General features: G+C 48.9%; 1 protein-coding gene across 1 annotated transcript in view; it reads left to right on the plus strand.

Annotated features, from left to right (window-relative positions):
- The window catches only part of PPP1R14C (protein phosphatase 1 regulatory inhibitor subunit 14C), an 83,612-nt gene that overhangs the window by 30,996 nt on the left and 26,825 nt on the right, over positions 1–25,791 (plus strand). Inside the window, exon 2 of the mRNA XM_045805345.2 lies at positions 24,854–24,937. Coding sequence (XP_045661301.2) covers positions 24,854–24,937 — 84 coding nt within the window. The remainder of the gene's footprint in view (positions 1–24,853; positions 24,938–25,791) is intronic.

Genomic DNA, 25,791 nt, shown 5'->3' on the forward strand with positions numbered 1-25,791 from the left:
TCAGGCATTTATTTATTTATTTATTTATTTATTTATTTAAGATTTTATTTATTCATTTGACAGAGAGAAAGACAGCCAGCGAGAGAGGGAACACAAGCAGGGGGAGTGAGAGAGGAAGAAGCAGGCTCATAGCGGAGGAGCCTGATGTGGGGCTCGATCCCAGGACCCTGGGATCAGGCCCTGATCTGAAGGCAGACGCTTAACGACTGAGCCACCCAGACACGCTTCTTCAGGCTTTTAAAGAAGATTAGTTGTCAACGTTTGATGAGCTAAATCGGGCAGGTTAAATATAATTTTCTTCTTTGATCTAGATGGACTCAGAAGTTGAATGTCTCGGCTGTCCAGGAGCTAAGTAGCAGGCGTGGCCACACGTCGGAGTGCGGTCGGTGCTGGACCTGTGAGCAGGTGTCCCAGGGAGCACGTGGCATGTGGTCCTCCGCCGTTGGCCTGTTACGGTGCTGAGCTGGGGTGGCTCTTACTGAGCGTGGAGCCGTCTCACTCCCTGACTCCGCCTCTTGCTCACAGCCCAGTCTGACTTCTGATGGATGAGCGCAACCTGTCACCCGGTGCCTAGGGATGCCTCGCCCTTTGTCCCCTCCCCTGCCTCATTCCCTTTTTGCTCACAGGCTGTGACTCACCATAGCTTGCGTTTTGGGCGACGTCAGCTCTACCCATGTTTTGAGCTTCTTTCTGCCAGAGATGTGGACAAGAGACCCCCCTTTTGTGTGGGAGCCCCCCCCCCCCAGTCGAGGGCTGTTTTCTCCACTGGCAAGAAAGGCTTCTCTGGAGCAGCCATGGCCCTGGTTCCTTCACTGGGGTATCTCAGAGCGCGCACAGTGACCCGCACGTGGCCGGTGCCCCAGAGGATTTGTGAATGAGTTAATGGATGGATGAATTTATGCCTCTGCGCAGACCACAGCCGGGCACGCATGGCGCAGCTGGGAGATGCGTGAGCAAGGAGTCATGGTCCTGACTCCTCCACCAGGGGGGAGATTGGCCGAGACCCCTGTCATACGCTTGATTCCTTGGCTGGGCTGCCAGCAGCTCCTCTCAGCTCCCGTGCTACCTGTGGTTGGGTCTCTGCTGTCACCCTGTGCAGCAGGCCTCGCCCCCTTTCCATTCCAGATTATTATGACCCGTTCCTAATTTCTAATGTGTGTGTTCTTAACTTCCCTGCCTCTCAGTTTAGCTGGGGTGTTATTTAACTTCTTTCTTTCTTTTTAATTTAACTTCTTTCTGTGTCACTTTCTTTGCCTAGGAAATGACAGCAGTGGTGCCGCCTGTCGCCTAGGCTCTGGGGGGATGCAGGGAGTGACTGCATGGGAAGCACTTGAGAAAGTGACTGCCGTAGTCCGTTTCGATCCCCGAGTCACCCACACTGTCTTGTGCGCACACACGGCCGCCCTTCCCAGGCCGTCTCTCCTGTACTCTCGGCCTTGCCAGCCACCTCATGCTTTCCTGACTTTGTTCTGCTTGCCGGGTGGACCCTCCTCACAGCATCCATAGGAATCTTCTAGTAACAGTCCGCTGTCTCCCTAGCACTTACCTCAGTGTCTGACGAAGAACACATACCAATAAACACTCGTTGGTTGGAAGACGTTGAGCTTCTGGCCTTGCCCTCTCCTGGGGGCTCCAGGCTCCCCCATCTGAGGCTGCTGCTGTGTGGTGATAGGAACCGAATGATTATTTATAATTCTAGCAATCAGTGACAAGTCAGCTCGCTGTGTCGGTCAAGATAGGCTGGGTTGCGTGGCAGTCAGGAGTGACCCCAAATTTCAACGGCTAAAAATAATAACATCTGATTTCCCACTCTAGCTGTGTACCCGGTGTTGACCTGGTGTGGGGTTCTGCTCCTCGCTGGCACTCAGGGACCCAGACCCGTGAGGCTGTGTCTAGAAACATGCGTCTGTAATTAGCAAGGCAGGGCAAGGGCGAGGCACCCACTGGCTCCGAAAGCTTCCACCAGGAAGGGCACACATCACTCCCACCTCTTAGTTCCTTGGCCAAAGCGAGTCTCACTCCACGTCTAACTGTAGAGGGCTCAGCAGAGCACAGACCGACCCTGGGCCTGAAGGAGCCGCTGGAGTGCTTGTGACCAGAGAGAGATTTTGTGACAACGGGAGTGTTGCCTTATTGTTACTGTCACTCTTCAAAAGGATTGTTCCATGCCGCGTCTCCAGCCTCATTTAAAATAATTATTTAGTCAGGGAGAAAAGGCATGAATCCCAGGAAGCTTCACAAGTGGAGTCTTCCTTCAGGATGGTCTTCCAAAGCTCTCAGGAACAATGAACTCATCCACTTTGAAGGAAATAACTCTATGTCTGAAGAGAAAATGTCCTAAGTAATTTAGAGCTGGGCCTCCAAGGGCAGTGATTTACATGGAAAGACCCTCAGTTCACTCAGTTATTTTACTGAGCTTTTGTTGAGACCCTTCGTGTGTTCAGGGTGTATATGGCCTTCAATCCTGACTCATTCGTGGGCTGCCATTGTGTGGATAAGCTCCTGCTTTGATAATCGTTGTAGGAAGCATAAATAAGCCTCTGGGGACTGGTGCCCCTGTGCTCAGCACTGAGCTGGGAGCTGGGGTTCTAAGGTTATGTGGTAGAGTGGCTAATAAGCAAAATGGTGGCAGCTTGAGAGAAAGAGAAGCAAAGAGAAGTGTGCCTGAGAATAAGGAAAGGAGATATCAGGGAGGGGAGGGCCTCCCCAAGAAGATTCTAGAAGGCCGAGAAATCAGCTTGCCTAAGGTGAAGAGGAGGGGCGTGGTCAGGAGATAGTTCCAGGCCATAGGGCCGCAGAAGCCAGAGACCGTAGAGGGGTCCTACCATGAGAACTTTGTGGGCCAAGTCGGGGAGTCAGAATTTTAAGTTTAGTTCTAACTAAACTTAGATTAGTTTAGTGGTCAGATTTGAATTTTATTTTTTTTACTATTCCAAAAGTGTATTAAACAAAAAAGTTCAATATGAAAATGTACACAACCTGATTTTTATATTCTAGAAAAAACAGGTGCTGTGGAGGGGGACACACAGAAGTAGTGGATTTCGCTGGTGAACACAGCCATCGTCTGTGCTCCAGCCAAGGCTTCTACGATTGTGGTGCTGTTTCCTCCCATCCCCATCAGTCCCACATTGTTCGGTTGCGCCATCCCCACACGTTCATCCATCAAAAGATTCGTAAAGGGACCAAGTCCCCTCAATAGTCCTTGGCCACGTCTGCCACCATTTAATTGTGACCGTAACTTCTTGCCTGTAATTTTTTTCATCTCAGGAGAGGAGTTTTGCGTATCGTGTCTGCTCGGCGAGCTCAAAGATGCCTCGAAACAAAATGCCTTGAATTTTTAAATTTAACTTATGCTTGATTTGTTCATTATTTTTTACATGCCTTACTTCTTGGTGTGATTTACATTTCCACAACTAATTACTCTCGGCAGTGTTTCTGTTTTAAACCTCAAGTTCTATTTTACACTGAATACCCACATTTAAATCTGATCATTTCCAGTATTTTTTTTTTTTTTTTTTTTTTACTCACACAGCAAATTTAGCAATGTGAGAAAACTGAAGTTGGCTATTATAGTTCAGTCACAGCAGAGAGAGAGACCTGTTTATTCTCAGGGCTTGTTTGTTTCATTAGGTGATTGCTACAGTTTGTCGTCTTGTCAAAATTTAACTTTGGACGTATGGATTTAAAGCATTAAGGGTTTCTAATTTAGGATACATCAATCTATTTCTGGTTTTGTCGGTTTTATGGTGAGATCATATATTTATTCAAATCTTTCTTCTTTTGGTAATAGCTTAATCAGATGATCAAACAAATGTTTACACAACACGTTCTGAAACTATTCATTTTGGTCCTAAATGATTGAAGGCAGATTAGGATTTTGAAAAGCCCGGTGTGGCTGCTGTGTGGGGAATGGTCAAGAGAGAGTGAAGGTGGGGGGTGGGGGGAACACCAAGGTGTTAGCGGTGGGGATGGGGTGGGGTGGGCTGATGCAGTGCTCTTTGCAGGTAGGATGGACAGGACTTGCCAGTGGCTGCGTGTGATGTCCAGCAGGAAGGCAACAGTGGTCATTTGCTCAGGGCATGCTGTCCTGGGAGACAGTGCACCTGGGAGACGGGAATGGAGATCAGAAGCTTGATTGCTGATGAACAGAACAAAGGGAGCTACCTTCTCACGGGATATTTAAATTACCCTTTGTTCACTCGTGAAATTCCCACTCCTTTGAATTCATTTTTCTGGGTATAATTGAAATCAATCCTTGAGGTCTGTGCAATCTCTTTTCCCCAAAAGTGCCAGATGAAGAGTGATACATTTAAAGTGTTTTGCGTTCACTCCCCATCCTCCCATATTTCTTTCTGTTGACGCAGTGCCCACTCAGACGGTGGTCATAATGCAATAGAGAAGATTTGCAATGTTCTTTGATGACTTAATTGACATCCTCATCCCATTTTTCATGGTCACAGTTATTGGATTTGAGGGGGACTCTGGTCTCTTGATTGGATAAGGAAGACACCTGGGGGTCCCTGATTGAATTTGGCAACAGTTCTAGTCTCCTCGTGGAGGATTAGGAAAATACCCAAGTCTCATCTGCAGTATATTACCCAACCATCTTGTATGTTGGAGGGATTTCCACATGATGGCTAAGCTCATCATGTTGATATTGATTGTTTTAGCTTCTCTTGCAGTGGGAACATTTATTGACTTCACATTCTAGGCTACTCCCATTTGGAACCTTTATACCTTCCTTCAGACCAATATTGAATGTTTTATTTTCCCCATACACCTCTGGATAGAGTTTGAAAGCCATAGACACCTGAACGTCGACAACCGCAGCTTGGAATCTTAATTCTGGCTGCTTCTCTACTGACTCAGCTACCACCCCGCTAGTGGGCTTGAATCGAATCCTACCTGTTCTGGGTTGTAGTCCCCCACTCTCCTGGACAAGAACACCCCCAGGAAGCTACAGGAAGGTGAAGGCCAAGAGGGTCACTGTTCAGCAAGACTCTTAGCCGCATCTTAGTTTCCCGTTTCGCTTGCAGATCAGAGAGGGAAGAAAGGTGGTTTTGGTTCCCACGACCTTTAGCTCAAGCTGCCCGACCCAGGACAAGTCCTGTAACCTCTCAAAGTCTTCATGTCCTCGTTTGTAACACTAGCACCTGCTACAAGGGTTGAGATGAGCAGTAATTGAACTCTTGATTGTAAAAGTTATTGGCACAGCTGGTACAGTTGTACTCATAAATATGAACTGTTCCTATTTTGAAAAAAAGAGGACTGTCTTACCCAGTTTGGTACTTCTTGACCAGACCTAGGAATACGCTTTGTGATAATTTGTGTTTTACACACGTTTCTTAAAGAAAATGTGCACGTGGGCTCTAAGTCACTCATTCGTAGCTGATTTATGGTTCAAGACTTGGTCTTTTTATTTTTAATCAATGGACATAATAGTCTCTGCTCTGGGACTGATTTACTGATTCTGAGAGGGTGTAGATCAGGTGGTTACTAAGCAGTCGTCTGGACAGAGGCCAGTAACCCTGAACAACTGCATAATAAAACTTGTATTTTGAGCTCTGCAAACAAAGGCATTGCTCAGGTATGGTAAGGAATTTGGATCAAGACTAATCTTTTCCGTGGCCTGGGTCTGCTGTTGACTTCCTCAGACTCATCGTAGCCCTGGTTGGTGAGGCACTTATTGTGAGGCAGACACTGTGTTAGGTACAGGACATACTATTTAATCCCTGGGACAGCCCCGTGCGGAAAGTTCTATTCTTATTTATTCCCATTTTATGGATGAGGAAATAGAGGTGCAGAGCGGTTTAGGTCACATGGCGAGTAATTGGCAGAGCTGGGACCAGACCCCTGGTCTGCTTGGCTGCAGGTCTGTGTTCTTGAAGTACTATTCCTGCTCGAAGACAGAAGTGACGTTGGATTTGCCTGTTCCCTTGAGAGCAAATGTTTAGTTGGGGGGATGGCAATGTGCAAGGAGGTGCTTGAGGCCCACTGGAAAGGACCCAGTTACATATTGTCCCCAGTGTTGCTGGGACTTCATCTTGGAGGAAAAAAGAGCCAGCCAAATTTTCTTCTGTGTAGATTCTGGCTTGTGGCTCTCTTCTGAAAGATGAATTCACTCACTCATGCACTCTTACCACGCTGCCTGGACACACTAAATTATGATGACGAACGGGAGGCAGGCCCCGGGCTGGCTGCTTTCCCATTCTCCGCAACGGCCGCGATGTTCCTCGCCACCTTGTCCGCAGGCCTCGCCTCTGCTTTCTGGTTTCCCTTTGAGAAAACAGGGTTTCCCTTCGAGAAAACAGTTGGAGGGCATTCCCCGTGCCCGGCCGGCTGGTGTGCCCACACACGTTGCTCATTTCCTCCGGGGCAAGTGAGCTGTCTGCGGCCCAAGAAAGGGACCCACCCTTCTGCAGTGGACTCCACCCTTCTTGCCTACTCAGGGATATTGTTCTGGTCATTTTTCCTCACTTCCCTTCTTCGTTCGTTCCCCACAGAGTATAAACATGCTATTATTTCTTCATCCTTAAAAAAAAAAATCTAAAATCCTTTCTTGCCCCCACTTCCTCCTGTTAGTTAGCAACCCTGTCCTTCTCTTCAAACCAACTTGAGAAAGTTTTCTGCACCCCTCTTTTGCAGGGGATACATTCCAGGATGTCCTGTGGATGCCTGTAGTTGTGCCTAGCATGAAACCCTGTGTCTACTGTGTTTTTCCCCTGTATGTACCTACCTGTGATACAGTTTAGTTCATAAATGAGGCATAGTAACAGGTTAGCAACAATAACTAATAATGAAATAGAATGGTTACAACAATATACCGTAATAAAAGGTCTGTGAAGGTGGCCTCTGTCTCTCTCTCTCTCTCTCTCTCTCGCTATCTTATTGCACTGCGCTCACCCTGCTTCTTGTGATGGTGCAAGCCGATATGCTGCCTGCCTGATGAGATGAGGGGAGGGGAATGGCATGAGTGTTGTGATGTAACGCTAGGCTGCTGTTGACCTTCTGCTGCTTGGTGAGAAGGAGGGTCATCTGCTTCCAGACCACAGCTGACCACAGGTATTTGAAACCGCAGGTGGTGGGTGGGACAACTGCATTCTTGAACATCAAACCAGTCCCAGTCTCCTCCCATGGTGTCTTGACTCTGGGTTTCCGCCCCAGCCCCACTCTGAAGCTGCTTTGTTAGGTAACTGTGACTTCCGTGTTGCTCAACCCAATGGCCCAGGCTTGGTCCTTGTCTTACTTTCAGAGTTTGACACAGTTGATCTCATTCCCTCCTCCTTAAGTCACGTTCCTCTTCTGGCTTCCGAGGCACCGAACTCTTTCCAGTCCCTTCGGGGGTTCTCACACTTCTAATTTTACCCATCAGAGGTCTCAGGGATTAGCCTGAGACCCCTATGTACATTGCGGCCTTATTACAATAGCCAAGCTGTGGAAGCAGCCCGTGTCCATCGATAATGAATGGATAAAGGAGATGTGGTATTTATATACAATGGAATATTCCTTGACCACAAAAAAGAATGATATCTTGCCGTTTACCATGGACCCAGAGGGTATTATGCTAAGTGAAATAAGTCGGAGAAAGACAAATACCCTGGGATTTCATTTATATGTGGAATCTAAAAAACAAAACAAACGAACAACATAAAACAAAAGAGACTTATAGATACAGAGAGCAATCCCGTGGTTTCTAGAACAAGGTGGGGATGGGAAGGAGGCAGATGAACAAAGGGAGCAAAAGGTACAAACTTCCAGTTATAAAATAAATAAATAGGGTACAGGGATACAACGTATGGCCTATAGGAATGTAGTTAGTAATATGGTTTGTATGATGACAGAGGGTAGCTACCTTTACCGTGGTGATCACTTTGTAATGTATATACCTGTTGAGTCACTGTGTTGTACACCTGAAACTAATACAATACTTCGGTAAAAAAAAAAAAATAAATTAAAAAAATTGCTTGGTGGTAGATATTTGCTATTCTTGGCATCTCAATGAGTAAAGGGGGACGTCTACTCATTTAAGTACTCATGCACGTGGAATACAGTTATTGACAAGAAATTTAAAGGTGAGATGGAGCCAGTTCATAAATATAATAATTGATTCAAGAGGCTGTCTGTCTCGTTGTCTCTCAATCAATGAAGGCAAGAGTTATAAAAAGAATGTATGTCTACTTTCCCTCTGCATTTTCTTTCATTACACAGCTAGAGCAGCTGCTATTTATAACCAGCCTTTCTTACATAAACCTGCACGACCCTTGTATCTCCAATTCTGGGTCAATTTCAAGAGGAAATTAAGTATTCATGCAGTTAGATGAGTTCCTCTTATTCTTAACCTGAATATTCTAGAAAATGTGTCTAAAGGTCGTTCCAGGCCTAAGTATTTTATTTTGGTGAGAGCTTCCGTTTATTCGCTCAGTAAAAATTCACTGTGCATATATGTGGGCTGGATAGGTATGAGGGTTACAAAATAAACAAAACATAGTCCTTGCCTTCAAGGAGCTCTTACTGTGCTAGTGGAGACAACAGATACACATCTTGATGGGGTTTAGGGTTTTAATGTGCTAGTGATCATGATGAAATTTAATGTGCCCATGACTACAGAGCTTTGGGAGGCCAGAGGACAGGAGATCCAGGTCCCAGTGCAGTGTCAGGTCATGGGCAGAGGTCAGCCGTAGTGAGCTTCACCCCATCTCCTGATGTGCACTGAATACTGAGGATAGAAGGCCTGGGAGTCTTCAGCCTGGTCCCTGTCTGGGCTGAAGAGTCCGTCTCTGTGAATGGAGGGATGGGATTCTCTTGTTCTGTGTTACAGAGGGTGACTGAGAACCGTAGTCCTGGTAGACCTTCACTTTCTAAATAAGAGTACCACCAAGGCCTTCCAAAGGGAATCATCACAATATAGTGTCATTTTGCCTGCCGAACTACTAGCTGGGCTGCTTGGAACAGCCTAGAGGTTGGCAAGGATTTATGGTCTTTCGGGGTAACTGGGCAATCATAAATCATTGCTTTTATAACAACTGAATTAGCTTGCTAGTGCGAAGAGCCATCAGGGCTCAGAATAAATCATGCGGTCAGTCACTCAACAGACAATTATGGAGCGCCCACTAGGTGTGCGGCATTCTGTTTCCTCTCTCATTGATGTCAGAAGTTAGCAGAGTAGCAGGGCATCGGGTTCTTAGATCTAATTTCTGTTCCAAGGATTTTTGTTGTTGTTGTTGTTGTTAGTTTTTTGTTTTTTTAATTTGCAAGGTGGTTTTGAGGAAGTCATCTTCAATCCAAATCATTCCCTGCCCGGAAGAAACTAAATAAGGATTTGGGGAAAGATTTGATCATGTCACACCCCTTCCTGGGAATAAAACCGCAGATCAGCGTGAGGCATTTGCACCTTTGTTATTTGGCACTGCTTTTTTCCTTTGAAAAATAGATCTGGAGTTCAATCAGTCCGTTTGTGGAAATTAAAAATAAAGCACGGCATCCCTTTCTTTCTGTGCATCTGCCATTACTCATGTTCAGAAATGAGCGTCTATTCCAGTAGCGCAAGTGACAGATGTAGAAGAGGTAACACCTGGGTGTCTTCCTAGTCGCAGGTAGTTTGCGATGAATCACAATAATAGAATTGGCGTTTTTAGAATGACTGGAATTGTATTTTGTGCTGCTTGCCTGGAATCGAAGGTAAAACTCTCTCATAAGTAGGGCTGAAAGCATTTTGGAAGACAGATGTTTCTAGAGTTTCTAGGTATAAGGAGGGTCTGGGTGCTCTTTCTTTCCCTCCCCGCCCCTTCACATAAACATAACCTCCCACCTGCCACAGACCGAAGCTCACACTTCTGCCCTAGGGGGCCACTCACATCTCAGTCCAGCGTTCACAAGGACTATCTCCTGAGCTCGCTTTCCTCAGGCCTCAGAGAGGTGGAGGATGGGGAGTATTTTCTTGGGGAGGAAAAAGTCAGACGAGCCCCGTGTAAGAGGCTCAGCTCTGGCCTGTTGAAGTCAAGCAGGACCCGCTACAGATCCAGTTCAGGCGAGGACTGACCTTCTAGTTGCTGGTGTTTGTTTGGGAAGTGACGCCGTGTGCCTCCTTCCATCAGCAGTCGCTCCCAGAAGGTCCACACTGGCGTATCTCCGGCTCCAGGGGGCACTTGGCTCGTGTGGGGAAGGCACTAAGTGAACTGAAGTGAATGGGCGTTGCTGGCCTGGGATCTGTGGGATTAGGGAGATGGGTGCAGGTGGCCCCAGGGTTAACGGGTTGTTTTATAGGACTGGCAAATTGCTGATTTCCAGACTGTTATGGGATGTCTGGTGGTGGGTATCCAAGTGGTTGAAGCATTGCTTTCCAGTGTGGAAACAATCTGGTGATGACATCTGTCCCCCTGTTGCCACAGGCTGTGAGGAGGAGGAGGACTGGCTCCAGGGTGTTGTGTGTGCGCTGGCTACCGATGGCAGAAGACCTCCCTCCGCAGGGAGAGGAGGGCTGCTCCTTGGTGAGAGCTGTATAGGGCTCAGTTCCCTTGCCAGAACTTTCTTTTTCCTTGGCATTCTCACTGATCTCGCCTCCTCCTGGGTTTAAGACCTGTACAATGACAAACGCTGTGGAAGATGGGCTTTTTGACGCATTTTCAAAATGGAGCCCCCAGCGGGAGCTGAGGGACACTCAGGTGAACCCAGCAGTGCCATCTGTTCACAGAGGGTCTAGGAGAAGCAGAGATGAGCCGTGGCTGAGCAACAGTGGCCTTGGGCAGGGATCGGTCCTTGTGTGGCCCCCGATTAAGTCAGGATGGAGCTGCCACTTCTTGCTTGCGTGACTGAGCTTTGCTTCCACAGCCAAGCAGTGTTGCATATTGTTCTTTTGTGTAGCTACCATCTGCCTTTGTCTTGTTCCCCAGATGGCAGCTGGGGGGGTCTCATGTCTTGTTGATGGTGGAATCCTCAGCACCCAGCCCATAATAGCAGAATGAAGGTTCTAACCGGGGAGTGGAGATCAGCGACCATATGTGAGGAGTGGCTCTTCCTTTTCGTTGTCACCTCTGTCATGGAATGTCTTCCCTCTCTGCAAAGATACTCGAAGCCTGATGAGGTAGTGGTTTGCAAACTTTAGTGAATCCTCTGTGTCTCCTGGTAACCTGTGTAGACTCCAAGCTCCTCCTTACCCTCTGGGGTCCAATGGCTCTGGGGGGGGGGTGCGGTGCCCAGGGATCTGCATTTTCACAGGGGTTTCTGAGGCAGGTGTTCTTGAGTCAGGACTTGAGAAAGAGCACTTCCTGCTTCTGGCTGCGGAGTGCTCTGGAAGGAGGCTCTTCAAGTGGGGAGTCAACAATCCGAGAAGAATTCTGACTCATTTCCGCTGCTTTGATCACACACCCGGAATTTTCCACACCTTTGATTTCTTTTCTGCTGCCCCAGTCGAGTCCCGTGGGGGCACTTTACCATTCTCTTCAAGTACACTCCAAATATTCAGTGCCATGGTTGAAACCAGTTGACATTTTAGAAATCGAGTACTTTTATAGGAGAGCAGTAACAGAAAAAATAACGAGACATACAGTTAAAATCAGTTAAGTTTCCAAAGTACCAGATCTTAAATAAACTCTATTTTAGCCCCAGGAGACTGGCAATGTATCACAGCCACTTCTCAAGGCGTCAGGCTAATTACTTGCTTCTGTGGAACCAAGTGGCTTTTTCCCCCTCCCTTATAATCTTGAATCCTTCCCTGTCCAAGACTTAGGTTTATCCTCGGTGCCCTTCGGTAGATCTGTCCAGTTCCTGTTCCCAGTCTGGGGAGCGCTCCTTCCCCACTGCTGACTAGCAGGTAGTGTAGACTAGTGCAGACACTGGGTCCCTTGCCCAGACCCCGGCTGCCTGGCCCCTTGGATCAGCTCCTCCGGTGTGGATGTGGGCTTTTCTGTGACAGGCCCAGGGAATAGCAGTACTTACATCGACCATCTCCACCATGTTTATAAAGAGTGAGGCTCAGGTCTCCAGCTGGGGGTTTAGCACGTTCTCTGGAAACGGTTAGTCATTTCCCAAACTTGCCCTAGAACCCTCAGTCCATTCGTGTGTAGTTCACAGAGGGTGTGTTCCATGGAAACTTGGAATCACCTCCTGGGTTCCAGATTGGTGAGCGCCTTGGCTATTTCTGATGTGTGGGAGCGGCCGAAGCCGTGGCAGTGAGGCAGTCCCCGGAGGGCTCTCTGGCTGCCGTCCAGCACTCCGGGAAGGGCTCTGCCGTTCTCGTGCTGCTTCCAGAGTCACTGAAATCAGCAGGGACAAATCTTTTGCTCAGTACGGTGGCATCCTGAAAGGCGTAGAACACGTGTTAGCATAAAGTCATGCAGACTGGGGTCAGGTTGTCTGAGTTTGAAACTCAGCCCTCAGCCTGAGTCAAGACACTCAAATATTTCTGTGAAATCACGGTGAGGATAATACCTAACTCAGTGAATTGTTCATTCTTTAATTCAAGAAATTATCAAGGGCTTCCTGTGTGCCAGGCACTGTGCAAGGCATTGCTCTAGGGACTTACGGTTTATGGAGGAACACCAACAAATGTAAAATTTTACCTGTGTGGTACATGCAACAAAGGAGTGTGTGGTCTTAGGAATACAGTTTCAGGGGTTGGGAGGGTGACCTTGGCCCAAGTGAGACCAAGGAAGTTTTCCCTTAGGAAGTGACTGTTGACTTAGATAATGAGAAGAGCATACCACACATGCATGTGCAAAGGCCCTGTGGAGGCCTGGGTGGGGAGCATGTTGAGGGATTGGGGACGGGGCGGGGCGGGGTGCACTCCTTGTAGGCTGTGCTAGGAATTTTGGTTTTAGGACTGATGGGAAGCCACCAAAAGTGTCTTATTAGCAGGGCAGTGACAGATTTGTGTTCTTAAAGTTGCTACCCTGGCTACCGAGTGGAGAATAGACTGAGGGAAGGATGAGAATGGGGGTGTGGCAGCCATCGGGAGAAACCTGTAATAATTTAGGCAAGAGATGATTTAGACACGGGGGTAGTGGAGGAGGTGAAAGTGCAGATTCAGAAGCCGTTTAAGCCAGAGAACTGATAGACTTGGTGATGGATTAGATGAGGGGGATGGAGGGGAAGGAGGGGCTGGGGCCACTCTTCCTAGGATGGTGACCTTGCCTATGCAGAGTAGCACTCATTACATGGAAATGATCACAGCGATTTTTACAAAGCAGCGTTCCTTTTGGTCTGCTCATGTCACACAGAAGTGCTGGTTAAGTCACCTTTTTTGGCTGGCCTTTCTTTCTAAGACTAGACTTTCACCAAAGTCATTTGCGCCAAATGTGCCCAGGGACCTGCTCTCTGATCTCAGTGTGGCCCTTGGAGCAAGAGCTCCTCTCTCCCTTCCCTCCCCTACCGTGTGAGGGAGGTAATGAAAGGAACTTCTGGCAAGTTCTCTTCAGGCAGAGAGGTGGGTGGGTGGCCCTGAGCTCTCACCTGTACCCTAGAAGGTACCCGAGCTTCCGAAAAGTACCCCCATACACCCGTTCGGTGTCCCCTCCCCTCCCCCTGCTTCCGCTGTTGTTAAATCTAGTATTAGTCTGGTGTATTTATTACAACAGATGAGCCAGTATTGATACTTTTTTTTTTTTGGTGGGCAGCAAAGCAAGGTTTATTGAGCGATAGCAAAGTGATAGTACAAAGCTCCCAAGGAGGAAGGGGACCCGAAGGGGTTGTCACCAGAGTTTCTAAGACCAGGGGTTTTTATGGGCTCGTTGGCAGCTGTTTGAATCTGATTAATCCTCCCTGCACCTGTCATCCAATCAGGTTTTTGTCGCCTTCTATCATATGGGGAAGGGTGGAGGGCTCCTTCCAGGGCGACATAAAATCCTTTTAAGGGTGGTTTCCTCCTTGGGCGGGTAGCCCTTGTCCCTGCCTGCATGCCTTCCACTTAAAAAGGATTTTGATACATTTTTATTAGCCAAACTCCAGAGTTTTCATTAGGGTTCACTCTTCGTGTTGTCCCTTCTGTGGACTTGCCACTAATGACATTTACCCACCATTACAATGTCATACAATCTCACTGCCCTTAACTGCCCTGTGCTCCGCCTGTTCATCCCTCCTTTCCCCTAAGCCTTTGGCAACCACGGATCTTTCCACTGTCTCCATAGTTTTGCCTTTTCCAGAACGTCATATGGTTGGAATCCTATGGTATGTAGCCTTTCACTGAGCAATAGGTATATAAGGTTCCTCCATGTCTTTTTGTGGCTTGAGAGCTCGTCTCACCCATACTCTTCCACACTGCAAGTGCACCGTGCCTGCTGGTCCGCACCTGGACGTCTCCAGATGCAAATCGCGACTTCTTTTTGGTGCCTGGCATCTCTTCCAAATGGCAGCTCCACATCATCTTCTCAGTCTTACTCTTTTTTTTTTTTTTAAAGATTTTTATTTTATTTATTTGACAGAGACAGCCAGCGAGAGAGGGAACACAAGCAGGGGGAGTGGGAGAGGAAGAAGCAGGCTCCCAGCAGAGGAGCCCGATGTGGGGCTCGATCCCAGAACGCTGGGATCACGCCCTGAGCCGAAGGCAGACGCTTAACGACTGCGCCACCCAAGGCGCCCCATCAGTCTTACTCTTTTGTGCGCCTGTCAACCCCGAACACATGTAGCCCTAGCAGATTTAAGAGATTTCCCAAGATAGGAGATAGGAAAGTGCCCGGGTTCAATATTCTGTGTTCCCGAAATCCAACACCTGGTCCCCCGGATTCCCATTGGAATGATTCAGGCACGAGCAATGTGGTGGTAGTGTGGGTTTGGTGGTGTGGGAGGACTGCCTTCTAAGAACTGAGTTAGAACAGGCGTCTGCCTTTGTGACACCATGGGTCCGTGTGTTTCCAGCCTGAAGAGTTCTGCTTGGCCCTCTTGGGGGCCAATGGATCATCTTCCATCAAGAAGACCGTCTCGGCTGTATTACAAAATGGATGAGAAGCAGAACATGGCCAAGTGTGACTTCTTAGAGAAGTGAACAGTCCACGCAGAAGGTGGTAGAAATCACCTGGTAAGAGACAACACTGCCTTAGACCAGGCGACAGTAGCGCAATACCTATTCTCTTCTTACTTGGGTCATGGCTAACCCGGACCTCGAAGAGCGGACTGCATACATGCAGCCCCACTGGTTCCCGAGGCTGCTGAGCTAGAACATTCCGCAAGGTGCAGGTATCAAGGGCATGCCTATCAAGCAGGAGCAGGTGGGCACAATCGTGTGTGGCTGCCCGCCCATTGCCTCTTGCTCTCCTTGGGTGACACCAAGGAACAGCCTCTCTTCTGGAACAGCCCTTTAGTGTCTCCCAGTGTCCTTAGCTGTTGCCTGCAGCCCCGTAGCAATTTGAGCTCATTGCCCGGCTGTCTTGTCCACACTCTTGACCCGCCTGACCCCTCCTGTCTTCTGCTGGATGTGCTTCTGACTGTGTGTGTCCCTCAGCTCCCTCAGCACGAGCCCGGGAGCTTGCGTGATGCTCCTGGGGCTGCAGGTGCTGCTCTGGGGGACTGGGGGTCTAGGGGGTCCCACTGCTGTGAACCAGCACAGGGGCCATGAGGATGGTGGCCATCTATTCAGTGCGGCCAGAACCTTCGGGACATCCATTCTGCCGTGGCTGAGAAGGCCGTCCTTGCCACCGCTGTGAACTGCCTTAGCTCTCACTTAACTGTCAGATACCTTCTTAGGATAACGACTTCAGGCTTTCTTGTCACTCTGGCATTGTTCACGACCAGCCGTGCATGTTTAGCGTTCATATGCAGAAATGCAGAGCAAAGTGTTATTGTTCTGGAAGGCTCTGCCTCTGGGGATGTTTGCTTACATTTCTTCCCCTACCCCTTTTAATCCTTGTGATTTTCAGTAAGTTGGTGATGTGTTAGGTCTTTACGTGCAATTTTCAGGCAAAAGGAGTGAAAGATGCCCTGGAAGAGACATTTACATTAAACTTTTTAGAAGAGGGATCAGCTGATCACGTGTGCTCAGAAGCCTTAGCCCTGTCTGAGGTCGTGTAACTGGTCCTTCAGTTTGTGCAACAAGTCCAGGCGCCATCGCGCTGGCTTTTTATATTCAGCCCCATTTTATAGGCGTGGGAAATAAGGGTTAGGACGGTGAGTTACCTCGCTCCGGCTCACACAGGTTGCAGGTGGCAGGAATGCAGTCGAACCTGGGTCTGTCTGTCTCCAACCTCCCTCTCCAGAGATGATCACTTGTGAAAATGAATTGCTGCATGTCTGGTTTTAGGGGGGGCAGGGATTTGGGGGGTGGCAGAGGCCTGCCCTACATAGCCCTTCAGCAGAAGAACACTTGACACAGGTTGGGGGGTTGGGGTGGGGAACGGGCTTCAGATCTGGGAGAGCACCTCCCTGGCTTGGCTCGGTGCTGTCCTGCTGTTTTCCCACACAGCTCCTTTCCTTAGCATCTCAGTGGCCACCCCTGACTTCTCAGCCTGGGCACCCCCTCACCTAAATGCTGGCCCCCAACACCCGAGTCTGCATCCCAGTGGCTCCCACCTGCGATTGTGCCCACCTGCTCCTGCTTGATAGGCATGCCCTTGATACCTGCACCTTGCGGAATGTTCTAGCTCAGCAGCCTCGGGAACCAGTGGGGCTGCACGTATGCAGTCCGCTCTTCGAGGTCCGGGTTAGCCATGACCCAAGTAAGAAGAGAATAGGTATTGCGCTACTGTCGCCTGGTCTAAGGCAGTGTTGTCTCTTACCAGGTGATTTCTGGTGGACTGTTCACGCCCTTACCTCGCACAGTGCAGGGTGATCCTTTCTAAAGGGTAAATCAGATCAGGCCACCACTCTGTTCAGACTCTGATGGCTTTTCTCTCAGGGGACAGGTCAGTCTTTACAGGGACCCCACCCCAAGCCCACTACTGTGACCCCCAACTCCTTGCAGCGTCTCAGATACACCTGGGCCTCGCTTGCCCCCCCCACGATGTCTTATCCACACATCCGACCTGGCTTCCCTCACTCTCTTCAAGCTCTTTTATTCAGATATTTCTTTCACCTTATGTCAAATGCTAGCCTTGCTATTCCCTGTCTCTCCTGTCTGCCTATTTTTTCTTCAAAGTATTTATCACCGTTTGCTCTGCTGTATATGGTCCTTTCGTGTTTATTGTCTGTCTTCCCCTACCAGGGTTTGATCTCCACAAGAACAGGTATTTTTGTCAGTTGTCTGTTCCTTCTCTCTGGCATCTAGAAAGTGCTTGGCGGGTAGTAGGTATTCAGTCAATAGATGTTGTATGGATCTGCTTGGTGCTCTTAGCGTTTGCTGTAGACGTGCCTAGTTCTAGAATAATCTCACAAGACCAGTAACGTGAATCTTCCTGTCTTTTGAGTTGGTAGTCATTTTATATTGTTGATTGTTAGGGCAGCAGCTCTCCCCTGGGCTGCTATGACATGAGGCTGTGTGACAAGTAATTTGCTCAATGATAATAGAAATACCAAATCAAGCAAGTGAACTATAGACATAATAAAACATGATTTATGGTGTTTATAAAATAACGTCAGTATTGCTCATCATGTTTCCTTGACCGAGAGGAAAGGGGTGGCGCTCTGTGTGGGCTGCTGGGTGGATGTGGGTGGTGACAATAATGGGTGTGCTGAGCGCTCCGGAGTTGAACTTCAGCGGTGGGGTGCGTGGGATAAAGGGAGGCACAGACTAGCTTTTCTGGGCAGCAAGAATAGCATCCTCTGTGGACATTATCTTAACCATCCCTTCATCACAGGATAAAGGTTGGTTAAGCTGTTTCTTTTTTTTTTAAAGGAAGAGTTTGGGAGATATTGCTGTGCGGCTCTGAGCCAGCTTCAATCCTTGAAGCTCACTTAAATTTTAAAATAAGTGGGTCTTGGGGAAAGACTGGTAACATGGGACCATACCATTGACCAAGGGTGTTGGAGCTTGGGTGACCCACATGTGTTTCCCCCATTTTGGTTCCACGTGAGGCCATCCTCTGCCAGCCCCTCTGAATGCCTGGCCACCCAGGCAGGGGTGACCTGGCCCCCATGCCCATGTTACCCATTAGGCTCGGCTCCATTCTTTCTGCTCAGCTTCCCAGCTTTGGGGCCCCCCGTGCTTTGTTCTTCACTTCCTGGCCTCCCAGATGCCCTCCTCGGGCAGGATTCGGGTGTGTGCCCTCTGGTCTTCACCATCTACAACCCCATGTGTTTCCTTTGTTTTACTGGACCACTTCGTCCCCAAATGGGAGGCAGATCTATTAAGATGTAAAACCCGATGTGTCTTGAAATGGCTGTGGTCTTGCTCTGACTCTTAGCTGGCAGTGTGTGGGCATGGAGGCATCCAGTTTGGCAATCGTTTCCCCTCGGGATTTTGAAATTACTGCTCCCTTGCCTGATGACACCAATTCTCCGACTGCCTCGTTGTGACCTGTGTCTTTCTGAAAACTTCCAGGATCTCCTCTTCGTCCCCAGTGTTTTGAAATTCCACAGCGATGTGCCATAGGGCAGGCTGGGCTCCTTTTTAAGTGGAAAAGATTTCTTGCAGTTTCCAGGGCTGATTGAAGCATGTAATGTTATAGTATTTAAATATGTACCACTTAAAACCAGGTGTAACTCCTGATGCTTATGGTTTTTGCAGTTATAAAATCAAATCCCAATTGCAGATTAGCCGTAAAGCACCCAGCCAATGGAATTCAAGCCCACAACATGAATTTAGTGTGATGCCTCCTGTCACTCCTTTCGTGTGGTTAGGAAGGAGGCCCAGCCTGGCCCCTGCATGTCCTGTGAGAGACGTCCCTCTGGCTTCACCCGGTGGGCCTAGGTCACTGAGGTATGAATCTACGGGTATTACATTTATTCGGTATCAGATCTTTGGCCTTTTACTCATTTGCCCGTGACAGTGAAAGTAATTCTGCTGGATGCCACCGTGCAAACACAGAGTCGAATTAAAGGTTAAAGGATGACCATCCAGACAATTCTTAGAATAAATATGCTTGCTTACAGAAATTTTTGGGATCGTCATTAAAATGAAAACATGAAATGTAAGTATTTTCTTTGGGAGCTGACGGAATCCCCTGGCTTCAGCTCGCCTCTGTTCTTTTAGGTTCTTCCTGAGCCAGTTTCCCCTGCGCGCCTACAGCAGGGGGAGTGCTCGGAAGTGCGGGCTCTGGGCCCTTGCCCACCCCTGCCCCTGCTGCCCACGTGTCCCGCCCCGTGTGTCCCGCCCCGCGTGTGTCCATGGGCGGCAGCCAGGGTCACAGGCTCTGATCCCGCGGCACTTCACAGCCCTATTGAAGCTGGAGACTTGCTGAGAACCGTGAGCCCCTGGCACTTTCAGGGAGCCGTTAGGCCGAGTGTCACAGAGCTGGAAAACCAGAATCCGTGTCCAAGCTGTTTTAGCTCGAGCATTCCTGCCCCCGTCACTGCTGTGGAGAGAAGCGAGCACTTGTATTTTTTTTTTAATACAAACACACTTGACATCACACTTGACAGGGCTCATGGTGTAAATTTTCTGGCAAGTTAGAAGTGTGTGTGCATATGGTATGTGAGTATGTGTGCACACATGTGAGAGTGTGTGTGCATGTGAGAGTGTGTGTGCATGTGAGAGTGTGTGTGCAAGTTTGTGCATGTGTGTGTGCGTGAGTGTGCATATGAGGAGTGTGTGCACATGTGAGAGAGTGCGTGTGCGTGTAACACTGGGTGTGGGCGTGTGTGAGCGTGTGCATGTGAGCGTGTGCATATGTGAGAATGTGCACGAGCATGTGCAAGCATGTGCATGTGCGCCCATGAGAGTATGTGCATATGTGAGTGTAGGTGCACGAGTGTGCGTGTGAGTGTGCATGTATACACATGGGAGGGTGTGTATGTATGCGTGAGAGTGTGCGCACACGAGAGTGTGTGTATGTGTGTGAGGGTGTGTGTGTGTGTCCACAGGCCGGCCGTGCTCCGGGAGCCTGCATGGGTGGCCTGAGTGCATCCTTGTGCCCGGGCCTGTTGTGCGCTCCCCGCCGTGGCGGCCCCCTCTAGGCTGCAGCTTCTGCCTGCGCGGGGCTGGGCCTCTGCCGCTCAGCCCTGCAGCGTGTCCCTTTGTGGTGGCGACGTGGGGGTCCCGTCTGCTCACGCGCTGGGAGCTGGCAGGGAGAGGGCATTGCCGATGGCTTACCTCTGAACTGCCTGTTGGCTGTGAACTGCCTTCAGGGTCCCAGATGCGCCCCTTATTACTGCGTTTTCCTCCAACACCTCTTGGCCTGAAACCTGGATCTCCTGTTACTTTTCCTTCTCGTTCATCCGCCACCCAGCTCATCTCCAGGTGCCCTCTGTTTTCCCTCCCTGTTAATCATGGTTTAAGATCTTTTCGTTCTAGGGGCGCCTGGGTGGCACAGCGGTTAAGATCTTTTCGTTCTTGCTACAACTCATTCAAGCCCGGGTAGCTCACGCTGGGGTGAGTGTGTGTTTCTCAGCGGCCTCATCTCCTCGCCTCCTCCCCGCAGCCCGCAGCCCTGCAGCCCGGTTGGCTTCCCTGCTGGCATTTCCCACCCTTGCTCTGGAGCCCCCCGTAGGTTAGTCTCTGCAGGACGAGGAAGAACTGTGGCCTGCAGGGTGATGGATTTTGTTGGTCCTTTACAGGATTTTAAGCAATTGTTAACCAACTTTTAAAATATTGTGATATTTTTTATATTAAAAATCTGTATTTTCAACTTCTGAAAAGTTAGAAAATCTGGCAGCACTAAGCACACATTCCTAAAAGGAAGGTCACAATTGGCAGGAATGGCGTGTTCTTTGCTGTCTTTCTTCAGGGCATATTTTCTCCAGTTTCCCATGCTCCCCACTACTCCTTATAGCACCCCCCCAGGCTGCCTTAGTGCTCATTGCTGTTACCTGTCTGCTCACCACAGGCATTGAAGTTGGCAGCTCAGAGCTGTCTGGCTCCCAGGCCAAGACCTTTCTACACGCCATGTTTACAACTCACATTGTATTTTTGCCTCCTGTGTACCATTTTGCCTTTGGTGGGTGATCTCCCTCCCCCTCGAATCCTGTCCAAATCCTGCCACTCCTCAAGGCCAGCTTACACACTCCTTGGTGAAACCCTCCCGGGCAGCCCTTGGTGGAAGGTTTTCCTCTCCTTAGTTACTCAAGCCCTTGGGTGTGTCTTTCTCTTTTGGTGCTGTGGTATGTTATTTTGTTTCGAGCTTAGACTGACGGTCCCTCCCAGGCAGAGTCTTACAGTGCCTGACCACACACCTTGCATATAGTGGATTTTCAGCAGGTGTATGACAGGAAGATGCATGGTCGTGATCAAGGGGCTTGTTCTGTGGGTGCCAACAGGAAGGCCTCTGACTAAAAGGGGGATATGTTAGCTGGTGACTTAGCCCTTCAAGGTCCCCTTCAGGGACTCTGAAGAGATGGTTTCACTTACCGTCACCATAACCACTGGTCTGTTTTTAAAGTGGGGAAATTCTCAAATACCACTAAACTCTGGGACATCAGAGTGAGCTGAGGCTGTGGTTTACTCCCTTGTCAACAATGTGATCCATCACTAAAGTTAATTATTTGGTGATATCGTTCCATACATTTAATAGCGCTAAAGAGAACTTCAACCAAATGTAGAATATTTCTGCACTCCTCATTAAAAATTTTAAATACCAAATATACATGGGATTCTCTATTTGACACTAGATCAGTCTTTGCCCCCCAGGACCCTCCCATGTGTACCTCCATGGCCTGTGTCTCTATGTCGTTGTGCCCCGGACTTTGGTTTCGGCATCACCGACCTTCAGAACACACCCCTACTCCCCCCTCCTCGTGTGCACACTGAGCTCAGACTCCTCGGGGTCACGAGAAGCATCATAGGTTGGTAGAAAGTGTCCATGCCCAATGATTGTTATAATTACTTAGTCGATGGAGACAATTTGCATCAGGAAAGCTAAGCCTAGGTTTTCCCTGCCGTGTACCCTTGGTAATGGTAGTGACCCTGTGATGCTGGGTGTCTTCTTTACTCCTGTCAAGGGCCCTTGAGAGGGAAGGAGGCTTTGCTTCCCAATGTCTGGTCCAGGGGGTAAGTGGACTCTAGGGCAGTCATGTCCACTGGAATGGAAGGTTCCCCATGTGGCCACTGGGCACTGAAACATGGCTAATGCGACTGAGGAACTGAATTTTTAATTGTGTTTCATGTGGTGAATTTTATGAAAATACCACACGCGGTTGCCATATCAGACAGCCCAGATGTTGAGGGCTGGAGAAAATGGGTCAAATGTGGTGTCTGCGGGAGAGCCGAGTGCATTCCTAGTGAGAGCGTTGCACATGCCTCCCGCACGGGTGGGACTCGGCATTGCTCCACAAGTGAGGCCCATGTGACTGAATCTGGCAGGGCAGCAAAGCTGAGTAACGTTCGCAGGGAAACGCGTCGCCGTACCGCTCTGAGGAGAGCATTATTTACTTAGTCCTTCATTTCCTTTAAGAATAGCAGACGCTGAGCTTCCCTTCGCTGTGATTCCTTGAAGAGGTTCTTTATCTTGCTTCCTGCGCTCAAGGACACTGAACCTTAAGTATAGACTTCGTGTCCACACCGAATATTAATGCCAAAGCCAAGTGACTGATTTGGGGGAGGCATGGAGAAACTGAGGAGGATTCTGTGTAGACGGTTAGATAGGAACTTGTGGGTTTGTCTCTTTTGCTTAGCTTTTCTTGAGTAGAATCAGCTGAAACTGGCTATGGGGATTTGGGCCTTCTAGGGGAGTTTTTAAAGCCACACCATGCTGTGGATGTAGCTGGATTAATCTCTAAGCACATTTACCAGAACATAAGCCAGTGTGCACTGGGCTCTGCTCCAGGGGCCGATGGCCACTGGTTTGGCGTTCATTGGCCTGGGGAGGTTCCCTGTGGGCTCCGTCCACACTGTGGCTCCCCAGCTGTGGTCTGTGTTCATGGGCTGTTGGCTGTTTCATAATCTAGTGAGATTCTCTGTTGGTGTTTCAGTCCCCACCTGTCCTTTCACTGTGGAGAGTCTGGTAGACCCTTGAGAGCTGTACCACCATCTGTTTGTGGCTTCCTAAGTGACTCAGGCGGAATTTCACATACACACAAAAATAGGAGGTGGGGCATGGGCGGCTCAGAATGACAGAGCGCCAGCAAGGGTGGTGGGGGGGCGCGTGGTGGTGGCCACGGAAGCTGGTAGCCATGGATGGAGGGAAGCAGCACACACATCCAGGGTGGTCTTTCCCAGCGTCCTGACCACGGAGTGCAGCCTTGGGCTCCTCCCAGCATCCTCAGCCTGGATAGAGGCTACATTTGTACCTACCTCCATTTCCAGCCCCTCTCCCCTTCCAGAAGGATGGGTGAGGGGTGTGGTGGAAAGTTCCAAGCTTCTAATCATGGTTTGGTCTTTCTTGTGACCAGCCCCCACCCAGGAGCCCACCAAGAGTCACCTCATTAGAACTCAAGAGGTTCCTACCAGCCAGGGAATTCTAAGGGTTTTAGGAGCTCTGTGCCAGGAACCAGGGGTAGAGACCAATATATACATTTCTTACCATTTCACAGCAGTGTGTCACATTCCTTAGTTTCCTCCAAACGCTTGGGTCCTCTTTAGTGTTGGAATAGAAAAAAAAAAAAAAAAAAAGAATGGTTGTGCATTATTTGTAAATGCATTTTACTAGAAAGAAGATACTCAGGAAGTGAGTCTTGCCCGCAAAGACCAGGTGATGTAGCCGGCACCGAGCAGCTAAGCCCGGACACCCCTCGTAAAGCTCTCTCTCTAGCTTCTGCAGACACATGCCTGCGACAGGGAGGAGCTGGGGAGGGGGTGACTCCTACTGGGAAGGTGACGGGCAAAATTGCAGCGCTTTCCAAAATGCGATTGTATTTCCGTGTTCTCAGAATGGCGCAGATCAGATAACAGAGGAAGTGAGAGGTAGCAAAGACCTACCTGGGGGTGGAAGTACAGATTCCACATCGGGGACGTATTTCACCACATTCCAGATGGACTTTGTTCATCTGCCCTCTGTTCTGGATTGGATGTCTCTGGTTGCAGGAATATTACACTTCACTCACATTGGCTGAAGTAGAAATAGGGATTTACTTAAAGGTAGGCGGGCTTCAGAGGTGGTTTGACTCAGTGACTCAGTGACCGACTTGTCTAGGACCCTGGGTTCTTCTCCTAACTCTGCCCACCCTGAATCAGGCTCGCTTTCTTTGTAGTTGCAGGATGGCTGCCAGTAATTTATGGCTAAGAGCGTCCTCTTTCCACTCGCAGTTTAGAAGGAGCGAGCAGGGATGCTTCTCATGGAAAGAGCATCTTTTCCCAGCACCCCCACGGGTCTCAGTTGGATCTCCCATCCTCTGAGTCAGTAGTTGGAGCTGGGGTGATCCTGACCCAAGCACCGTGCCTCAGAAATCTTCAGAATCAGGCTCCCCCCAGAGCCAGAGCTGTGAAGGGAGATGTGGACCCAGAATAAAGATCAGGTAGCCACCAAGCAAAGGGTAGATGGTGGGTAAGAAACTGCAACTCTTACTGCTCTGTCATCTGCTGACTCCCATGCTATACTCATAATTGTAGTTTTCTACCAGAACGCAAGAAGTTGTCATCTTTGAAATATTACTTTCTACTGCTTCGTGACTCTTAGATCTTCTTTGCTCCCTCTCCCCGTCCCTGCCTTTCCTCCTCCTTCCTTCTGCTTACCCCCTCCCTCCTTTTCCTTTTTCTTCTGGCTTGCCCTTTCCCCCGTCTTTCTCTCTTTCTCCTACTTCCTCCACGTCTTTTCCTTTCCCTCTTCTTACTTCTGGTCTCCCCTCCACCCAATTGTTAATCCCCCCTTAATTAATGATCTAGTTATTTATGTAAGTGAACTAAATTGGTTCGGTGCCATGTCGTTTCTCACTAAATAGAATGCCTTCCCATTTGCTCCCCCAGGAAGAAGAAATGCCAGAAGTAGAAATTGACATTGATGATCTTCTTGACGCAGACAGTGAAGAAGAGAGAGCTTTAAAATTACGGGTAAGCAGCTTTCAAAATCTAGAACTTGCCAGTCACGGATGCTTGAATGGGCTTGGATCTCCAGAACCTGGCATACACGGATCCTACCCTAGGGCGGTGTTAGCACCAGGAGTCGAGCAGTGTGCCAGGAGGAAAGCAGAGGGGTGCTGGGTATCTGCTCTCCCACACTCCGTCTCTGATGCCAAAGCAGTTCTTGACCCCAGTCAGTTCTCAAACCCCCCGACGGGTGTGAGCTTCTGTGGCTGCATCTTCTTGGAGGAAGAGCCGGTTCTGCCTCTAGGAATGCATTTGCCAGGAGAGGAAGTGATGTCCCACAGCTATATGAGAGGAAGGGGTGCTGAGCCAGACCTGGGGTACCCAGGCCCAGGACTCTGGTCCCATGGTCGTGGATTATATCACCCAGGAAATCAGTTTCCAGATTAAATTGTTTACAACATAATAAAAGATACATCATTAGAGTCTGCTCACCGGGTAGCGTTCTAATACAGCAATGGGTGTGGGGATGTCTCCTGTTTCCTCTGTCCAGAGCCATGCAGTGTTTATTTCCCTTCCCACAGGAGGTCAGATCTACCATTTTAAAATGTGCGTTTGGGAGTTTCTAAAAGCAATTAGCTTCTGACCTGTCATTGTTCTTAATGTTCACTGATAATTACTATTAATGGCTGTTGGTTATCACCAATGGCAAGTGATCTCTAAAGGCAATTAAAGGGCACATTGTAATGTCTGAGTGTGTTCCATGTGTTAATAATTCCTAGTGTCCCTCGTGTGGTGAACAGTCTCAGCTTAGTGATCATTTCTTGTTGGTAAATCTAGTTGGGACACGATAGCATCTAGTTATGAAAGTTAGAAACAAG

This window comes from Ursus americanus, chromosome 11 (assembly GCF_024610735.1).
Source record: "Ursus americanus isolate L20-20 chromosome 11, mUrsAme1.1.p, whole genome shotgun sequence".
In the NCBI taxonomy this organism is placed as follows: Eukaryota; Metazoa; Chordata; class Mammalia; order Carnivora; family Ursidae; genus Ursus; species Ursus americanus.